This window comes from Aethalodelphis obliquidens, unplaced genomic scaffold (genome assembly GCF_003676395.1).
Source record: "Aethalodelphis obliquidens isolate GAN/ISIS:26980383/991018 unplaced genomic scaffold, ASM367639v1 scaffold9, whole genome shotgun sequence".
Taxonomy (NCBI): domain Eukaryota; kingdom Metazoa; phylum Chordata; class Mammalia; order Artiodactyla; family Delphinidae; genus Aethalodelphis; species Aethalodelphis obliquidens.
The window spans coordinates 3,554,116-3,572,983 of NW_020837953.1; the positions used below are offsets into that span (position 1 = coordinate 3,554,116).

The following is an 18,868-nucleotide window of genomic DNA, read 5'->3' on the forward strand; positions in this document are numbered from 1 at the left end:
GAAAGTGCAGACACTATATAATATAGTTCAGCAACCTAAAACAGACATGATCGAGAAGGAAGCAAGTCATATCTAATGGTCATATACAATGGATTAGATTGATTTTACTATTTCTAGCCATTACTGACATGCAGCTACCTCTGAAAAATTGCTTCCCCAATTAATAGCTCTTCTCTCAAAAATCCTGCCTATTGATCCATCTTCTACAAAGTTTTAGTACTTACTGAAAATTAGTATTTAACTGGAAAGCATTCACATAAATACAAGTAATTAGGAAAATTACAGTTATAATATCTATTTGTATTCTTTTATTGAAGTTGGAAGAAAAGTTCATTTTCCTAACTAATCGATACTTAGAAAACAAAGAGGAAATTAAGATAATATGTCAAAGAAAGAACATTCTGCTATATGGTTAATTTTCTAACTGAAATAAATCCTCTAGTAGTGTCACTGGCTATTATATAGCTATAGTTTTTCAATTTTCTTTTAAAACTGCAAGATCACAATGTTCCTTGGTCATATTAAAAATCCTGCATCAATAAGCTTTCTTAGGGAATCCTCTACATAGTAAGTAGAGATTATAATTGGAAAAATACAAGTCCACTGTATGACACTGTGGACTCTCCAAAAGTTTGCAGGCATGGTTTTTTCCTATTCTTTCCATGTTTTAAAAATATTAATCTCTGGGCATCCCTGGTGGCGCGGTGGTTGAGAGTCCGCCTGCCGATGCAGGGGACACGGGTTCGTGCCCCGGTCCGGGAAGATCCCACATGCCGCGGAGCGGCTGGGCCCGTGAGCCATGGCCGCTGACCCTGCGCGTCTGGAGCCTGTGCTCCGCAACAGGAGAGGCCACAATGGTGAGAGGCCCGCATACCGCAAAAAAAAAAAAAAAAAATCTCTGATGGAGGAAATAAAGGCTGCACTTTGTTTTATACCATGGTGTTCTTTAAATGTTTATCATGGAGAGCATAAAAGCTATATCCTAGGTACTTCATGAAATTAATTTTTAAAATCTCATTTTTTGCTCCTTTTGTTATGAAATAGCCTTAATGGAACTTTTCTTTCTTATTTCTTCTTAGTTTATGTTTGATAGACCATATAGTAGAACACTGGAGGCTGAAGCTGACAAAATTGGACTACAACTTGCTGCAAAGGTAAAATATTTAGTAGTTGAGAATACACAGTGTCCTTCACATAGTAAAAGATAAATGTGTATCATCTTAATGAGGTTTGGCATGGGCATAGAATGAAAGTTGGGCTATATATAATTTTTCATTAATACCTTTTTAAGTCTGTGCCTTCTTTGCTATCTTTATTTTATTCCTTTCCCTTAGTTTGCTGATCTAAGGAGGCTTTTTGAGTAAGTAAGATGATGTGAAGCTGTTTTTCCCCACCTGGAGAAAGGTTTACCTTACTGTAGCTGTAATCCTGGCTAAGCAACCTGAATTTTCACCATTTAAATAAACGATAGAAGAGCAGGCTTATTACTCTGTATCTTTCAGACTATTTTTGTTGCAGCAGATGGCTTATTTTTGCTAGCCACAGAGAGCAGCTCTGGGCCTTTACTCTGGTTTACGTTGGCTTTGTTCATATCTACCTAACAGGGCACTTCATGCCTGGCTACTGTTTTTAATCACCTGTGATAACTGCATATTATTAGTAGGATTTAGCATTAAAAGTAAAACTGTATTTTTAAAAATGAATGAAAACAGTGCCACTTCACATATTAAATTCAAATTGTATTTGATTCTTTGTTGAGTTTTCAGTAGTTATTAAAAGTCCTAACTATTGAAAATTACTATTATCTGAATTTCTCATTGTGAGTTTTATGGATTTAATTTCATAAATCAAGATATTAGTCATTCACAAAAGCAGTGTTCTCTGAATGTTACATAAGTAGAATTAAGTGAATTATCAGACTGCATAGCTTAAGAGGTTCCCAAATGATGGGCCACAGATTGGCTCTATCAAGAATTTCCTAATTTTAATGTACTACAGTCTGAAATTTTCCCTCTAGGTAAGTGCATTCTGTGTTCTGATTAAGAAATCTTTGCTTATTTCAGTAAATTGTTCCTGTTTTATTTCCAAGAAGTTTTATTGTTTTGTTAAGTATAAGGAGGAGGTCAAGATAATTTTTTTCTCATGTGGTTATCTAATAGACTCAGCACTATTTATTGAAGAGTTTATCTTTTCTCCACTATACTTCAGTGTCTCTTTGTCATTAATGTGGGAGGCTATATGTAAGTCTGTTTCTGGACTCCCTGTTGTATTCCATTGGCCTGTTATTTATCTTTGAGCCAATACCACATTGTCATTGTAGCTGTGTAATAAGTCTCGATATCTGATATCTTGATGTCTTGATTTCTGTCCTCCAATGTTGTTCTGCAATATTGACTTGGCTATTCTTGGTCCTTTGCATTTTCATATAAATTTCAGAATCAGCTTGTTAAATCACATACCTGTACAAAAACATGCCTGGGATTTTGATGGGAATTGTGTGCATCAAATATAGATCAATATGGGGACAGCTGACTAGTGTCAACAGTATTGAGTCTTCCAATCCATGGATGGTATATTTGTCCATTTATTTAGATGTTCTTTAATTTCTTTCAGTGATGCTTTGAAATTTTTTTTTGTGTGTAGAACTTATACATCTTTTGTTAGATTTATTGGTTAGTGTTTGACATTTTTGATGTTATAAACAATGTCATTGAAAAAACAAATTTGCCTATATATAGAAATACAGTTTGTTTTTATCATTGACTTTGTATCCAGCAACCTTGCTAAATAAATTCACTTAATTCTAATAGTGTGTAGATTCTTTTAGATTTTTACATATACATAGTTATGTTGTCTGGGAATAATAACAGCTTTATTGCTTCCTTTCCATTCTGTATACTTCCTTTTTTTTTTTTACCTAATTGCAATGGCCAGAAACTTCAGCACAGTGTTGATGGTGGACACCTTTGTTTCTTCATGATCTTAGTGGAAAAGTATTCAGTATTTCACCATTAATTCTGATGTTTGTTGTAAGCTTTTCTTAAACCTGACTTTTGTCAGATAAGAGCTTCCCGTCTATTTCTAATATGCTAAGAGATTTTTTAAAATTATGAATATTAAGTTTTTCAAATGGCTTTTCTGCACTTATTGATGATTTTATAGTTTTTCTCCTTTAATCTGTTAATGTGGCAAATTACAATAATTTTTCTTGTTTAAAAAATGACAATTTTTTATTTTTGAAATAAACCAATTTTGTCAATTATATTAACCTTTTAATGTATTGCTGGAGTTGGTCTGCTGATGTTTAGTTTAGAATGTTTCTGTGTTCATAGGAGGTAGTGGCTTGGAATTTTCTTGTAATGTCTTGTCAGGTTTTGGTATCAACATTATGCTGATCTCATAAAATGCGTTGGGTAGTGTTCCTTCTTCTTTGTAAGAGTTTGTGTAAGAATAGTGATATTTATTTTTTCAATGTTTGGATAAAGCCATATGGGCCTACATTTCTTTGTGGAAGGGTATTTAATTATGGATTCAATAGATGTGGAACTACTCTTTAATAGATGTAAAACTATTCAGATTTTTATATCAGTTTTCATAAGTTTTGTTTTTCTAGGAACTTAGGTTTTGTTTAAACTTTCAGTATTATTGGTATAAAGTTGTTTTGATATACTCTTCTTATATCTTTAATGTCTCAAGGATTCCTGCATTCTACAGATATAGTTTTAAAATGTCCCCTTTGTTCCTAGTATTGGTGATATATGCTTTGTCTCTTTGCTAGATTTTATTACGTTCATTAATCTTTTCAAAAAGATGTTTTGGCTTTGCTTATTTTCTCTATTCTATGTTTGTTTTCTATTGTTTCAGTTACTGTTGTTATCTTTATTATTTCCTTCTGCTTTGAGCTTTATCTGCTGTTCTTCCTAACTTCTTTAGATAGATACTTATGTCATTGATTTTATGTCATTGATTTGTCATTTTCTTTTCTAATGTATACATTTATGCCTAGCCGTTTTCTTTTCAGAATATCTCGTCATATTGCAAGTGTTGATATGTTTTTGTTTTTTTCAGTTTAAAATATATTCTTGTTTTCATTGTAATTTCTTCTTTGACCCATGGGTCGTTTAGAAGTATATTCCTTAGTTTCTAAACATTTGTTGGTTTCCTTAGTTTCTAAACATTCCTTGATTTCTAAACATTTACCTTTTGTTTTTGATGTCTAGCTTAATTACAGTCTGATGGGAGAATATACTGAATGGTGAATTCTTTAAAATTTGTTCAGTTTTGCTTTATGGCTCAGCATGTTACCAAGTTTGTTAAAATGGTATGCACTTGAAAGTGGATTCTGCCATTGTGGGTGCAGTGTTCTACGTATGTCCATTTTGCCAAGTTTGTTAAATCTGTTGTTTCAGATCATCTATATCCCTGCTGAATTGTTTTCTCTGCTTTTTTTTTTCTAGTTACCAAGAGAGGTTAGTCTCTCGTGATTCTGAATTTTTCTGTTTTTCCTTTTAGTCCTATTAATTTTTACTTTTTAATATTTTAATACTATTTTTAGCATACTCATATAGGATTGTTAGAGTTTACTGGTAGCTTGATCCTTTTATCAATATGTAATCCCTCTTTGTCTCTAGTAATGCTTCTTGCCTGAAGTTCTCTTTTTCCTTTATTAGTATTGTTGTGACAGCTTTCTTTTGGTTAGTGCTTGCCTGTCATATCTTACTCCATTCTTTTATTTTCAAGTTTTCTGTGTTCTTATGTGTGTGTCTGTTATAAGTAACACATAGTTGTTTTCTCGTCCTTGCCGTATTTTGGATGTTTTTAGTCTGTTTATATTTTTAATTTGTATTTTTTAATGACTAATGCTGTGGAGGATATGTTTATGTGTGTACTGGCCATTCATGTACCTTCTTTTGTTAACTGTCTTTTTAGGTATTTTACTCAGTTTTAAATTGAGTTGCCTTCTTATTCTTACATTGTAAGAGTTCTTTATACATATGCTGGATATAAGTCCTTTGTCAAATATTTGTGCAAATATTTTCTCTTATTCTGTGACTTGCTTTATTTTTTTATAGTGTGTTTTGAACAATAAAAGTTTAAAATTTTTATGAAATCTAATTTTTCTACTTTGTGTTTAATTTACTCTTTCTCTAGTTTTATAATGTAGGTGCTTAGATCATTGGTTTTAGACTTTCTTCTTATTTAGAATAGCATTTAAAGCTCTAAATTTCCCACTCTGCATTGTTTTAGCTAGACACAGATTTTGTTATGTTGTATTTTTATTTTCAGTTACACAGATTTTGATATGTTGTATTTTTATTTTCAGTTAAGTCAGAATATTTTCTAAAATTTCCATTGTGATTTCTTCTTTCATCCATGTGTTGTTCAGAAGTGAGTCATTTAATATCCAGGTATTTGGAGTTTGTCTAAACGTTTATTTCTTTCTTTTTTTTTTTTTTTTTAAATTTATTTTATTTTAATTTATTTTATTTTTGGCTGCATTGGGTCTTTGTTGCCATGCGTGGGCTTTTCTCTAGTTGCGGCTAGTGGGAGCTACTCCTCATTGTGGTGTGCAGGCTTCTCATTGCGGTGGCTTCTCATGTTGTGGAGCGCGGGCTCTAGGCGTGCAGGTGTCAGTAGTTGTGGCACGTGGGCTCCAGTAGTTGTGGCATGCAGGCTCAACAGCTGTGGCTCACGGGCTCCAGAGCGCAGGCTCAGTAGTTGTGTCCTACAGGCTTAGTTGCTCCGTGGCATGTGAGATCCTCCCCGGGCCAGGGATCGAACCCGTGTCCCCTGCATTGGCAGGCGGACTCTCAACCACTGCACCACCAGGGAAGCCCTAAACGTTTATTTCTAATTAATTATTTCATGGTCAGAGAATATACTCTGTGAGAATTTAATTTTTTCAACTCTGTTGGGACTTGTTTTATGGTGTATCATTTGGTCTATTTTGGTGACTGTTCCATCACTTGAAAAAATGTGTATTCAGTATTTGCTGAGTGTATACTCTATAAATATCAATTAAGTTAAGGTAGTTTATAGAGTTATTAAATCTTCTATATCTTCTGATTTTTTGTCTACTTGCTGTTGAGTAAGGAGTTTTGAAATCTTTAACCGTGACTGTGGATTTGTCTATTTTTTCTTTCAGTTCTGTTAGTTTCTGCTTCCTGAATTTTGAAGCTCTCTATTAGGTGCATACACATGTGGGATTATTTTATCCTCTTATTGAACTGGTTGATTATTGTGAAGTATTTTTTTATTTGTCTCTAGCAATACTCTGAAGTATTTTTTGTTTGGCATTAATTTTTTTTAATTTATTTTTTATTGAAGTATAGTTGAATTACAATGTTGTGTTAATTACTGCCGTACAGCAGTGACTCAGTTATACATATATATGCATTCTTTTCCATATTCTTTTTGTTTTATTAATTTATTTGGTTGTGCTGGCTCTTAGTTGTGACCTGCAGGCTCCTTATCTGTGGCACATGGGCTACTTAGTTGTGGCATGCGAACTCTTAGTTGTGGCATGCATGTGGGATCTACTTCCCTGACCAGAGATCGAACCCAGGCCCCCTGCATTGGCAACGTGCAGTCTTAACCACTGCACCACCAGGGAAGTCCCTTATTTTTCATGTTCTTTTCCATTATGGTTTATCACAGGATATTGAATATAGTTCCCTGTGCTACACAGTAGGACCCTGTTGTTTATCCATTCTGTACATACCAATTTGCATCTGCTAATCCCAAACTCACAATCCCTCTCCCACCTCCCTCCCCCTTGGCAACCACTAGTCTAATCTCTATGTCCCTTTTCCTGTTTCTGTTTCATAGATAGGTTTGTGTCGCATTTTAGATTCCACATATAAGTGAAATCATATGGTATTTGTCTTTCTCTTTCTGACTTACTTCACTTAGTATGATAACCTGTAGTTGCATTCATGTTGCTGCAAATGGCATTATTTCATTCTTTTTTATGGCTGAGTACTATTCCATTTTATAAATGTACCACATCTTCTTTATCCAGTCATCTGTCAATGGACATTTAGGTTGTTTCCATGTCTTGGCTATTGTGAATAGTGCTGCTATGAACATAGGGGTGCATGTATGTTTTTGAATTATAGTTTTGTCTAGATATATGCCCCAATCGAAAAATGCTCAGAAGACCTAAAGAGACATTTCTCCAAAGAAGACATACAGATGGCCAATAGGCACATGAAAAGATGCTCAACATTGCTAATTATTAGAGAAATACAAATCAAAACTAGAGTGAGGTACCACCTCACGCTGGTCAGAATGGCCATTGTTAAAAAGTCTACAAATAATAAATGCTGGAGAGGGTGTGGAGAAAAAGGAACCCTCCTACACTGTTGGTGGGAATGTAAGTTGGTGCAGCCAGTGTGGAAAACAGTATTGAGGTTCCTCAGAAAACTAAAAATAGAATTACCATATGATTCAGCAATCCTACTCCTGGGCATATATCCTGGAATTAATTTTGTTTGACATTATTTTGCTTGACATTAATATAGACCCTCCAGCTTTCTTAGGTGTTATTGTTCACTTGGAATATCTTTTTCTGCCCATTTGTTTTCAAACTCTTTCAGTTTTTGTATTTAAAATGCATCTCTTACAGATGGCATAAACTAGGTTCTTGCGTTTTTGTTGTTTGACAATCTATGCCTTTAGTTTGAAGTGTATAGTCAATTTATATTTAATGTAATTATTGATATGCTTGTATTTAGGTCTGCCATACTGCTGTTTCTTTTATCTATTTTTTTGGTTGCTCTGTTCCTCCTTTTATTCCTTCTTTGAGTTAATCATACTTTTTAGTATTCCATTCATTGGCTTTTTAGATATAACACTTTGCATTATTTTTAATGGTTCCTTGTGGGATTACAATATGCATCTTTAACCTTTTGAAATCTACTTCAGGTTTTGTTTTTTTTATATATAGCAGGTTCTTATTAGTCATCAATTTTATACACATCAGTGAATACATGTCAATCCCAATTGCCCAATTCATCACACCACCCGACCCCCTGTGGCTTTCCCCCCTTGGTGTCCATACATTTGTTCTCTACATCTGTGTCTCAATTTCTGCCCTGCAAACCGGTTCATCTGTACCATTTTTCTGGTTCCACATATATGTGTTAATATACGATATTTGTTTTTCTCTTTCTGACTTACTTCACTCTGTATAACAGTCTCTAGATCCATCAACGTCTCAACAAATGACCCAATTTTTTCCTTTTTATGGCTGAGTAATATTCCATTGTATATATGTACTACATCTTCTTTATGCATTCTTCTGTCGATGGGCATTTAGGTTGCTTCCATGACCTGGCTATTGTAAATAGTGCTGTAGTGAACATTGGGGTGCATGTGTCTTTTTGAATGTGGTTTCTCTGGGTATATGCCCAGTAGTGGGATTGCTGGATCATATGGTAATTCTATTTTTAGTTTTTTAAGGAACCTGCATACCGTTCTCCATAGTGGCTGTATCAGTTTACATTCCCACCAACAGTGCAAGAGGTTTCTCTTTTCTCCACATCCTTTCCAGCATTTGTTTGTAGATTTTCTGATGAAGCCCATTCTAACTGCTGTGAGGTTATACCTCATTGTAGTTTTGATTTTCATTTCTCTAATAATTAGTGATATTGAGCAGCTTTTCATGTGATTATTGGCCATCTGTATGTCTTCTTTGGAGAAATGTCTATTTAGGTCTTCCCATTTTTGTATTGGGTTGTTCGTTCTTTTAATATTGAGCTGCATGAGCTGTTTATATATTTTGGAGATTAATCCTTTGTCTGTTGATTCGTTGGCAAATATTTTCTCCTATTCTGAGGGTTGTCTTTTCATCTTGTTTATAGTTTCCTTTGCTGTGCAAAAGCTTTGAAGTTTCATTAGGTCCCATTCATTTATTTTTATTTCTATTACTCTAGGAGGTGGATCAAAAAAGATCTTGCTGTAATTTATGTCAGAGTGTTCTTCCTTTGTTTTCCTCTAAGAGTTTTATAGTGTCCAGTCTTACATTTAGGTCCCTAATCCATTTTGAGTTTATTTCTGTGTATGGTGTTAGGGAGTGTTCTAATTTCATTCTTTTACATGTAGCTGTCCAGTTTTCCCAGCACCACTTATTGAAGAGACTTTCTTTTCTCCATTGTATATCCTTGCCTCCTTTGTCATAGATTAGTTGACCATAGGTGAGTGGGTTTACCTCTGGGCTTTCTATCTTGTTCCCTTGATCTATGTTTCTATTTTTGTGCCAGTACCATATTGTCTTGATTCCTGTAGCTTTGTATTATAGTCTGAAGTCAGGGAGTCTGATTCCTTCAGCTCCATTTTTTTCCCTCAAGAATGCTTGGGCTATTTGGGGTCTTTTGTGTCTCCATACAAATTTTAAGATTTTCTTTTTCTAGTTCCGTAAAAAAATGCCATTGGTAATTTGATAGGGATTGCATTGAATCTGTAGAATGCTTTGGGTAGTATAGTCATTTTCACAATATTGATTCTTCCAGTCCAAGAACATGGTATATCTCTCCATCTGTTGGTATCATCTTTAATTTCTTTCATCAGTGTCTTATAGTTTTCTGCATACAGGTCTTTTGTCTCCCTAGGTAGGTTTATTCCTAGGTATTTTATTCTTTTTGTTGCAATGGTAAATGGGAGTGTTTCCTTAATTTCTGTTTCACATTTTTCATCATTAGTGTATAGGAATGCAAGAGATTTCTGTGCATTAATTTTGTATCCTGCAACTTTACCAAATTCATTGATTAGCTCTAGTAGTTTTCTGGTGGCATTTTTAGGATTCTCTGTGTATAGTATCATGTCATCTGCAAACAGTGACCGTTTCACTTCTTCTTTTCCAATTTGTATTCCTTTTATTTCTTTTTCTTCTCTGATTGCTGAGACTAAGACTTCCAAAACTATGTTGAATAATAGCGGTGAGAGTGGACATCCATGTCTTTTTCCTGATCTTAGATGAAATGCTTTCAGTTTTTCACCGTTGAGAATGATGTTTGCTGTGGGTTTGTCATATATGGCCTTTATTATGTTGAGGTAGGTTCCCTCTATGCCCACTTTCTGGAGAGTTTTTATCATAAATGGGTGTTGAATTTTGTCAAAAGCTTTTTCTGCATCTATTGAGATGATCGTATGGTTTTTATTCTTCAGTTGTTAATATGGTGTATCACATTGATTGATTTGTGTATATTGAAGAATCCTTGCATTCCTGGAATAAACCCCACTTGATCATGGTGTATGATCCTTTAAATGTGTTGTTGGATTCTGCTTGCTAGTATTTTGTTGAGGAGTTTTGCATCTATGTTCATCAGTGATATTGGCCTGTAATTTTCCTTCTTTGTAGTATCTTTGTCTTGTTTTGGTATCAGGGTGATGGTGGCCTCATAGAATGGTTTTGGGAGTGTTCCTTCCTCTGCAATTTTTTGGAAGAGTTTTAGAAGGATGAGTGTTAGTTCTTCTGTAAATGTTTGATAGAATTCACCTGTGAAGCCATCTGGTCCTGGACTTTTGTTTGTTGGAAGATTTTTAATCACAGTTTCAATTTCATTACTTGTGATTGGTCTGTTCATATTTTCTATTTCTTCCTGGTTCAGTCTTGGAAGGTTATACCTTTCTAAGAATTTGTTGATTTCCTCCAGGTTGTCCATTTTATTGGCATAGAGTTGCTTGTAGTAGTCTCTTAGGATGCTTTGTATTTCTGCGGTGTCTGTTGTAAGTTCTCCTTTTTCATTTCTAATTTTATTGATTTGAGTCCTCTCCCTCTTTTTCTTGATGAGTCTGGCTAATGGTTTATCAATTTTATTTATCTTCTCAAGGAACCAGCTTTTAGTTTTATTGATCTTTGCCACTGTTTTCTTTGTTTCTATTTCATTTATTTCTGCTCTGATCTTTATGATTTCTTTCCTTCTGGGTTTTGTTTGTTCTTCTTTCTCTAGTTCCTTTAGGTGTAAGGTTAGATCGTTTATTTGAGATTTTTCTTGTTTCTTGAGGTAGGCTTGTATAGCTGTAAACTTGCCTCTTAGAGCTGCTTTTCCTGCATCACATAAGTTTTGGATTATCGTGTTTTCATTGTCATCTGTCTCTAGGTATTTTTTGATTTCCTCCTTGATTTCCTCAGTGATCTCTTGGTTATTTAGTAACATATTGTTTAGCCTCCATGTGTTTGTGTTTTTTACATTTTTTCCCCTGTAATTGATTTCTAATCTCATAGCATTGTGGTTAGAAAAGATGCTTGATATGATTTCAATTTTGTTAAATTTACTGAGGCTTGATTTGTGACCCAAGATGTGATCTATCCTGGAGAATGTCTGTGCGCACTTGAGAAGAAAGTGTAATCTGCTGTTTTTGGATGGAATGTCCTGTAAGTATCGCTTAAATCTATGTGGTCTATTGTGTCATTTAAAGCTACTGTTTCCGTATTTATTTTCACTTTGGATGATCTGTCCATTGGTGTAAGTGAGGTGTTAACGTCCCCCACTCTTATTGTGTTACTGTCGATTTCCTCTTTTACAGCTGTTAGCAGTTGCTTTATGTATTGAGGTGCTCCTATGTTGGGTGCATATATATTTATAATTGTTATATCTTCTTCTTGGATTGAACCCTTGATCATTATGTAGTGTCCTTCCTTGTCTCTTGTAACATTCTTTATTTTAAAGTCTATTTTATCTGATATGAATATTGCTACTCCTGCTTTCTTTTGATTTCCATATGCATGGAATATCTTTTTCCATCCCCTCATTTTCAGTCTGTATGTGTCCCTGGGTCTGAAGTGGGTCTCTTGTACACAGCATATATAGGGGTCTTGTTTTTGTATCCATTCAGTGAGCCTGTGTCTTTTGGTTGGTTCATTTAATCCATTCACATTTAAGGTAATTGTTGGTATGTATGTCCTGTGACTATTTTCTTAATTGTTTTGGGTTTGTTTTTGTAGGTCCTTTTCTTGTCTTGTGTTTCCCACTTAGAGAAGTTCCTTTTGCATTTGTTGTAGAGCTGGTTCGGTGGTGCTGAATTCTCTTAGCTTTTGCTTGTCTGTAAAGCTTTTGATTTCTCCATCGAATCTGAGTGAGATCCTTGTTGGGTAGAGTAATCTTGGTTATAGGTTCTTCCCTTTCATCACTTTAAGCATATCATGCCACTCCCTTCTGGCTTGTAGAGTTTCTGCTGAGAAATCAGCTGTTAACCTTATGGGAGTTCCCTTGTATGTTATTTGTCATTTTTCCCTTGCTGCTTTCAATAATTTTTCTTTGTCTTTAATTTTTGCCAATTTGATTGCTATGTGTCCCAGCGTGTTTCACCTAGGGTTTATCCTGTATGGGACTCACTGCGCTTCCTGGACTTGGGTGGCTATTTCCTTTCCCATGTTACGGAAGTTTTCGACTATAATCTCTTCAAATATTTTCTCAGGTCCTTTTCTCTCTCTCTTCTCCTTCTGGGACCCCTATAATGCGAATATTGTTGCATTTAATGTTGTCCCAGAGGTCTCTTAGGCTGTCTTCATTTCTTTTCATTCTTTTTTCTTTATTCTGTTCTGCAGCAGTGAATTCCACCATTCTGTCTTCCATGTCACTTATCCCTTCTTCTGCCTCAGTTATTCTGCTATTGATTCCTTCTAGTGTATTTTTCATTTCAGTTATTGTATTGTTCATCTCTGTTTGTTTATTCTTTAATTCTTCTAGGTCTTTGTTAAACATTTCTTGCATCTTCTCGATCTTTGTCTCCGTTCTTTTTCCGAGGTCCTGGGCCATCTTCACTATCATTATTCTGAATTCTTTTTCTGGAAGATTGCCTATCTCCACTTCATTTAGTTGATTTTCTGGGGTTTTATCTTGTTCCTTCATCTGGTACATAGCCATCTACCTTTTCATCTTGTCTGTCTTTCTGTGAATGTGGTTTTTGTTCCACAGGCTGCAGGATTGTAGTTCTTCTTGCTTCTGCTGTCTGCCCTCTCTCTACTTCAGGTTGATAGTGAGTAATTTCTGGCAAAATGTACAAACTTTGCAATAGTGTATTTGTCAGTCATCATGTATTTAAGCCAAGATGTAGTTCACCCTTCATGTTGTTTTCTTGATTCTGAGGATTTCCTCTTAATTACCATTTGTGCTACTCGCTTCCAGTTTTTTTTTGTTTTTTTTTTTTTTTTGTGGTATGCGGACCTCTCACTGCTGTGGCCTCTCCCGTTGTGGAGCACAAGCTCCGGACACGCAGGTTCAGCGGCCATGGCTCATGGGCCCAGCTGCTCCATGAACCCGTGTCCCCTGCATCATCAGGTGGACACTCAACCACTGCGCCACCAGGGAAGCCCTCGCTTCCAGTTTTGTTAATGACTTGAAGCCCATAAGACTCCAGCTTTTTGTCGTCCTAATTGCTCATGGTTGAGGAGTACACTGAGTTTAAAAAAAAGAAAGAAAGAAAGAAAGAAAGATAAAAGGCAGCAGACTTACAGATTTTGCCCCCACAGTTTTATTTTTCAAGAGTCCCTTTGTGTCTGGTCTTTGCTTGCTTTTCTACAACTCCCACCCACCCTCCTTGTATCTCCCTACCTTAAATATAATTTAGATGCCAGTCAGTGATTTGGGTGGAGTTGACACAGAGTTTCTCATTCCTTTTGTAGTTCCCTCATTGTCAGAATTCCTCCTTTAGATTTCTCTCTGCTTTAACATCCCTGAACTATGATCCCTGGCACTTTGGCTGATGAGCCTGTTGCCATTTTCTGTAGCTTTGTCAGTGGAAGCTGGGCAACACCTTCAGGCCAGAAAGCAAGAATTCTTGTCTTATCTCTTCTGTTGAAGTTTTTCAAGATTAAATTCTCTTCTGGCTTCTGTTTTTGTACAGTTTCCATTATCTTTAAATAGTTATTTTAAATCACGTTTTTATAATTGTTATCTGCTGGAAGGTTCACATGTTTGCTTCCCTTTTCTTGCGTTAGTCAAAATTTCACCTTTCCTAAAATAATATTTTTGCAGGGCATAAAATTTTTAATTGGCAGTTATTTTCTTAGAGTATGTTAATGATGACATTTCGATTTTCTCTAGCTTATTGTTCCTGTTCAGGTTTCAGCTGTCAGTCTTTTTCTGTTCCTTTGAAGGCAGTGGGTCTTTTTCTTCCATGACTGCTAAAATTGTTTGGTTTTGCTTTTTTATCGTTTGTGTGTCTAGGTGTGCTTTTCTTTGTATTTATTGGGCTTGCTGTGGCTTATAATGTTTCACTAGTTTGGGAAATTCTCAGGCATTATTTTTTAACATATTGTTTTAGCAATATTTTTCTCTTTTCCCCTGTAGCTTTGGGATTTTTATACTTTCATTTGTCTCTTGAATTTTTTTTTTAAATTTTCTGTCCTTATCTCTCTACATTTCAGAATGTATGTTTTCCACTCCTGTCTTGTGGTTCACTGATCTTATTTTCAGCTGTGTTCATTCTGCCATTAAACTCATTTTTGAGTTTTAAATTTCAGTTATATTTTTCCATCTAGAGTTTTAATTTGATTCTCTTTTATAAATTTCAATTATCTCGTAAAAGTCTCCATTTTGTCATAATTTTCTTTATATTTTCTTGAATGTGTTAATCACAATTTTCTTTAAACATTCATGTTTGTTAACTTATTTTTATTATCTCTGAATCTGTTTCTGTTGCGTGTTTTTGCCTTTGGTCTTGTTCTTGGTATGCTTGCTTATTTGTTTTTAATTATGACTTTATATTAAGTCTTTTTTTAATGAAGTATATTTATGGAATATATGTATTGTCTTTCAGATTCTTTTCCATTATAAATTATTACAAGATACTGAGTATAGTTCCCTGTGCTATACAGTAGATCCTTGTTGCTTATCTATTATATGTATAGTAATGTGTGTCCGTTAATCCCAAATCCCTAATTTATGCCTCCCCCTCCCCTTTGGTAACCATAAGTTTGTGTCTGTGAGTCTGTTTCTGTTTTGTAAATAAGTTCATTTGTATCATTTTTTTAGATTCCATATATAAGTGATATCCTATGATATTTGTCTTTCTTGGTCTGACTTCACTGAGTATGATAATCTCTAGGTCCATCCATGTTGCTGCAAATGGCATTATTTCATTCTTTTTTATGGCTGAGTAATATTCGTGTGTGTGTGTGTGTGTATGTGTATACACCACATATTCTTTATCCATTCATCTACTGGTGGGCATTTAGGTTGCTTCCATGTCTTGGCTATTGTAAATAGTGCTGCTGTGAACATTGGGGTGCATGTATCTTTTTGAATTATAGTTATTTCTGGATATATGCCCAGGAGTAGGATTGTTGAATCATATAGTAACTCATAGTTTTAAAGGAACCTCCATACTGTTCTCCATAGTGACTGCACCACTTTACATTCCCACCAACAGTGTAGGAGGGTTCCCTTTTCTCCATACCCTCTCCAGCATTTATTATTTGTGGAATTTTTGATGATGGACATTCTGACCAGTGTGAGGTGGTACCTTATTGTGGTTTTGATTTGCATTTCTCTAATAATTAGCAATGTTGAGCATCTTTTCATGTGCATTTTGGCCATCTGTATGTCTTCTTTGGAGAAATGTCTATTTAGATCTGCCCATTTTTTGGTTGGGTTGTCTGTTTTTTTGATATTGAGCTGTATAAGCTGTTTGTGTATTTTGGAAATTAATGCTTGCTTATTTTTTATTAAATACTGGGCATTTTATATAAACGGTGCTGTTGATTCTGAGTGGTGATTTCTTCTGTCATCGGGGATTCTCCTTGTAGTCTGGTGGACAACTAGAATAGAGCAGATCACTTCAGTCAGTCAGAGCCTGAGCTGAGTCTTTATAAGTTTCAATTTACCTCTAGTTCACCGTCATTCATAAGGGTATTACTGTCTAGCAAAGCCTATTGAAGGCTTGGAGTATATACTGAGTTCCTTCTCTGTAGTGGTTCCTGAACTTCAGTTTTTGTTCTCATGGCGCCATAAGACAGTTGAAATCTTTACTCAGTTTTTCATCTACTTTTTGTTTTAAGAAGTGCCCTGTGCAGCTACTTTGGTGAACTGGCATCAAGTGTTGCCTCTGTCTCCATACTTCCAAATATTGACTTCTCAAATTTGGCTGCCTTGTCAACCTGGACTTCTAAATTTTGGCTCTCTAACCCTGATAGACAGTCAAAAGCTCTTAGTCACCTCCGTCTGCTTCTGCTTGGATTTCATTTGATTTCTGCTTGTATTCTCAGTTTCTTGCTCTTCATTGCTTAAAATTGAATAGATTTGCTGGATGACATTGTGAAACAGAAGCTCAGACTCACCTCAGTGAGTTTTCCTTCTTTCTGGGATTTTGTCTTTTCTAGTCTTGGTTGACTTGGTAACTCTTCAATACCTTTGAGCAAATATTATTTATATTTTATCCAGATTTTCTAATCTTTTCTGACAGGAACGTCAGTCTGCTATAATAAGCTACTTGACTCCATCACTGTTAGGAGAGGAAGTCCCTAACTTAGTCTTTTGAATAGCTACCTAATATTATGTAATTTGGATAACTCATTTAATTAGGTATCTATTAATGAACTTTTGGGTTATTTATTGGTCTTTTTTTTTTGGTTGTTGTTTTTATTGCAAATAATTCTGAAATCATCAACCTTATACACATATCCTTCTGCTTCTTGGGCTTTAATAGCTATAGGGTGGGATTACTGGCATTTCAATTTTTATTTTAAAAGATACTCCCAATTATTTCAAAATGTTAATAGCAAATCTTACCAGTGACAACTCAGGATGCCTTTTTTTAATACCCACTTCAGTACTGTTTTCAATCTCTTTTTGTTAATTTGGATAAAAAATGAAATCTCATTGTTTTTAAGACCTAAATTTTCTTGCTTAGCAGTCAGGTTGAACATAATGCTTCATTTTCATTGGTTCCTTTATTTCTTCTTTTGCAGATGGCCTTTTATTATGTTTTGATTAGTATATTTTAAAAATACATATTCTAGGCTCCCCGTTGGCAGTTCTGATTCAGTAGCTAGATGATGAAGGTCTGAATCTGAAAATGTTTAGGAGCTGCCAAGTGATTCTGATATCCAGGCAGATTTGGAAATTACAACTTTGAGTAATCAAATGCCTGTTTTGTGTTTTGAGGTGACTTGGTAAATTTCCTGTTTTATTAAAAAAAAGAGGAATGAAATTAGAGAAGTTATTAAAGAAATATTGATATTCCTTTGATTATTTATAAATGCAAGGCATATATTTTTTTAAAAGTATATCTTGATAGATGAAACTATGATCTTATGTTCTAAAGCACACTAAATATTGTGTTATGGACTACTGACCTTTTGGTATTACGGTTTATTTAGTTCAAAGGAGAATATGATATTGCTACAGATGTAAAGTCATGAATATATATATTCAATTCAACATCTTCAATATAAGATGTTATCTTATATTGATAAGATAACATCTTTGTTATGGAGCACTTAGGATATAAAAATGCAATCTCTGAATACAAGTATTTCTTTCCTGCCAAAGGGAGAAATAGTATGGAAACCTCAAATATTATATTTATACTACCGCTTACTCTGTCACCTTTTTAGATAATAACACCGTCATCTTCCATTTAATACTTACTATGTTCCAGTACTTTGCTTAGTATTTTATATGCATTGCCTAATTTAAGCCTTACAGTAACTCCATGAAGTAGTTGTTATCATTACCTCTGTTGTATAGATAAAGGAACTGAAGCCCAGATATGTTACTTTCTTGTTCTCAGGTACAAAATGGTAAAGCCATGATTCAAACTTGAGTGTGTTTGATTTCAAAGTCCATGCTCCAGTTTGCTATCCCTCTACCACAGTTACACTTCTCAAGGTCTGCTTGTCTACCTGTATATTGTTGTATCCCATGCTTACTTTGCCACGTTTATCATGTTCTTCTCCTTAGTAGCATTTGATACTATTAACCGTACTCCCCTTTAAAAAATATATATATCTATTTGTGTAGCCCACATTTCATTATAGCATGGAAAGTAATTTAGTGTTATAAACTCATAATGGGAAATAACAGCCTTCACTGCCCCCTGCCTTATACCCCAGAGATGAAAATCAGCTTAACTTCTTTTTGCTATTTACCTCTATATTTCTACATAATGAGTTTATTTTGTAATTTCTTGACTCATTAAGTTTAGACATTATTAGTTTCTTGTTATAAAAGATTTAGTCTGATTGTTTTCTTACTATTGACTTTAGAGTGTCCTTTACATATTCTGGATACAGTCGTTTGTTGGATATGTGATTTGAAAATTGTTTTTCTTCATCTGTGGGTCATCTTTTCTTAACAGATTTTTTTTTTTTTTTTTAGAGCAAGCATTTTTAATTTTGATGAAATCCAGTTTAAGGAATCTCCAAGTAAACTCCACACCAGTTTCTGGGGCAAACTGTTTCTGACAGCTTGCCCCACAGATTCCTGCAACTTCTGCAGCTTTAAACTCCTGTCTTCTAATACCTTAGCTCAGTCAAGCTCACCATTCTCTGCTTGGGTTCTACCTCCCTGTGGTGTGGTCAGGAAACTGCCCCTAGGCAGAGAACAGGGGTAAATCTTGGAATCACTCATGTTTTTCTCTTCTCTCAAGGATCATAGTCTTGTCCTGTCTGTTGTCTATTACTTGAAAACGTGTGCCTTTTAGATTCATTCCATTTTATAGTTATTCATTTTGGGAGGACAGGTCCAGTACTAGTTACTTTGGTGGATGGAAGTGTAAATCCCCAAATTTGTGATTCGTGATTTTCTGTCCATATTTTATAAGAAGGCATTAAACTTTTCAGAAGCTCTGTATGCAAAAGTTGGGATAGTGGACTTCACTGTAAGGTTATAGCTCTTTCTTTGGGAATTTCCATATGGAATTT

The 18,868-nt window shown here is 34.8% G+C and overlaps 1 protein-coding gene across 6 annotated transcripts in view; it reads left to right on the forward strand.

Moving 5' to 3' along the window:
* Window positions 1–18,868, forward strand: part of OMA1 (OMA1 zinc metallopeptidase) — an 81,624-nt gene that overhangs the window by 25,849 nt on the left and 36,907 nt on the right. For all 6 annotated transcript variants that reach the window (XM_027108382.1, XM_027108381.1, XM_027108385.1 and 3 more), the window contains one exon: window positions 1,080–1,154. In XM_027108382.1, coding sequence (XP_026964183.1) covers window positions 1,080–1,154 — 75 coding nt within the window. The remainder of the gene's footprint in view (window positions 1–1,079; window positions 1,155–18,868) is intronic.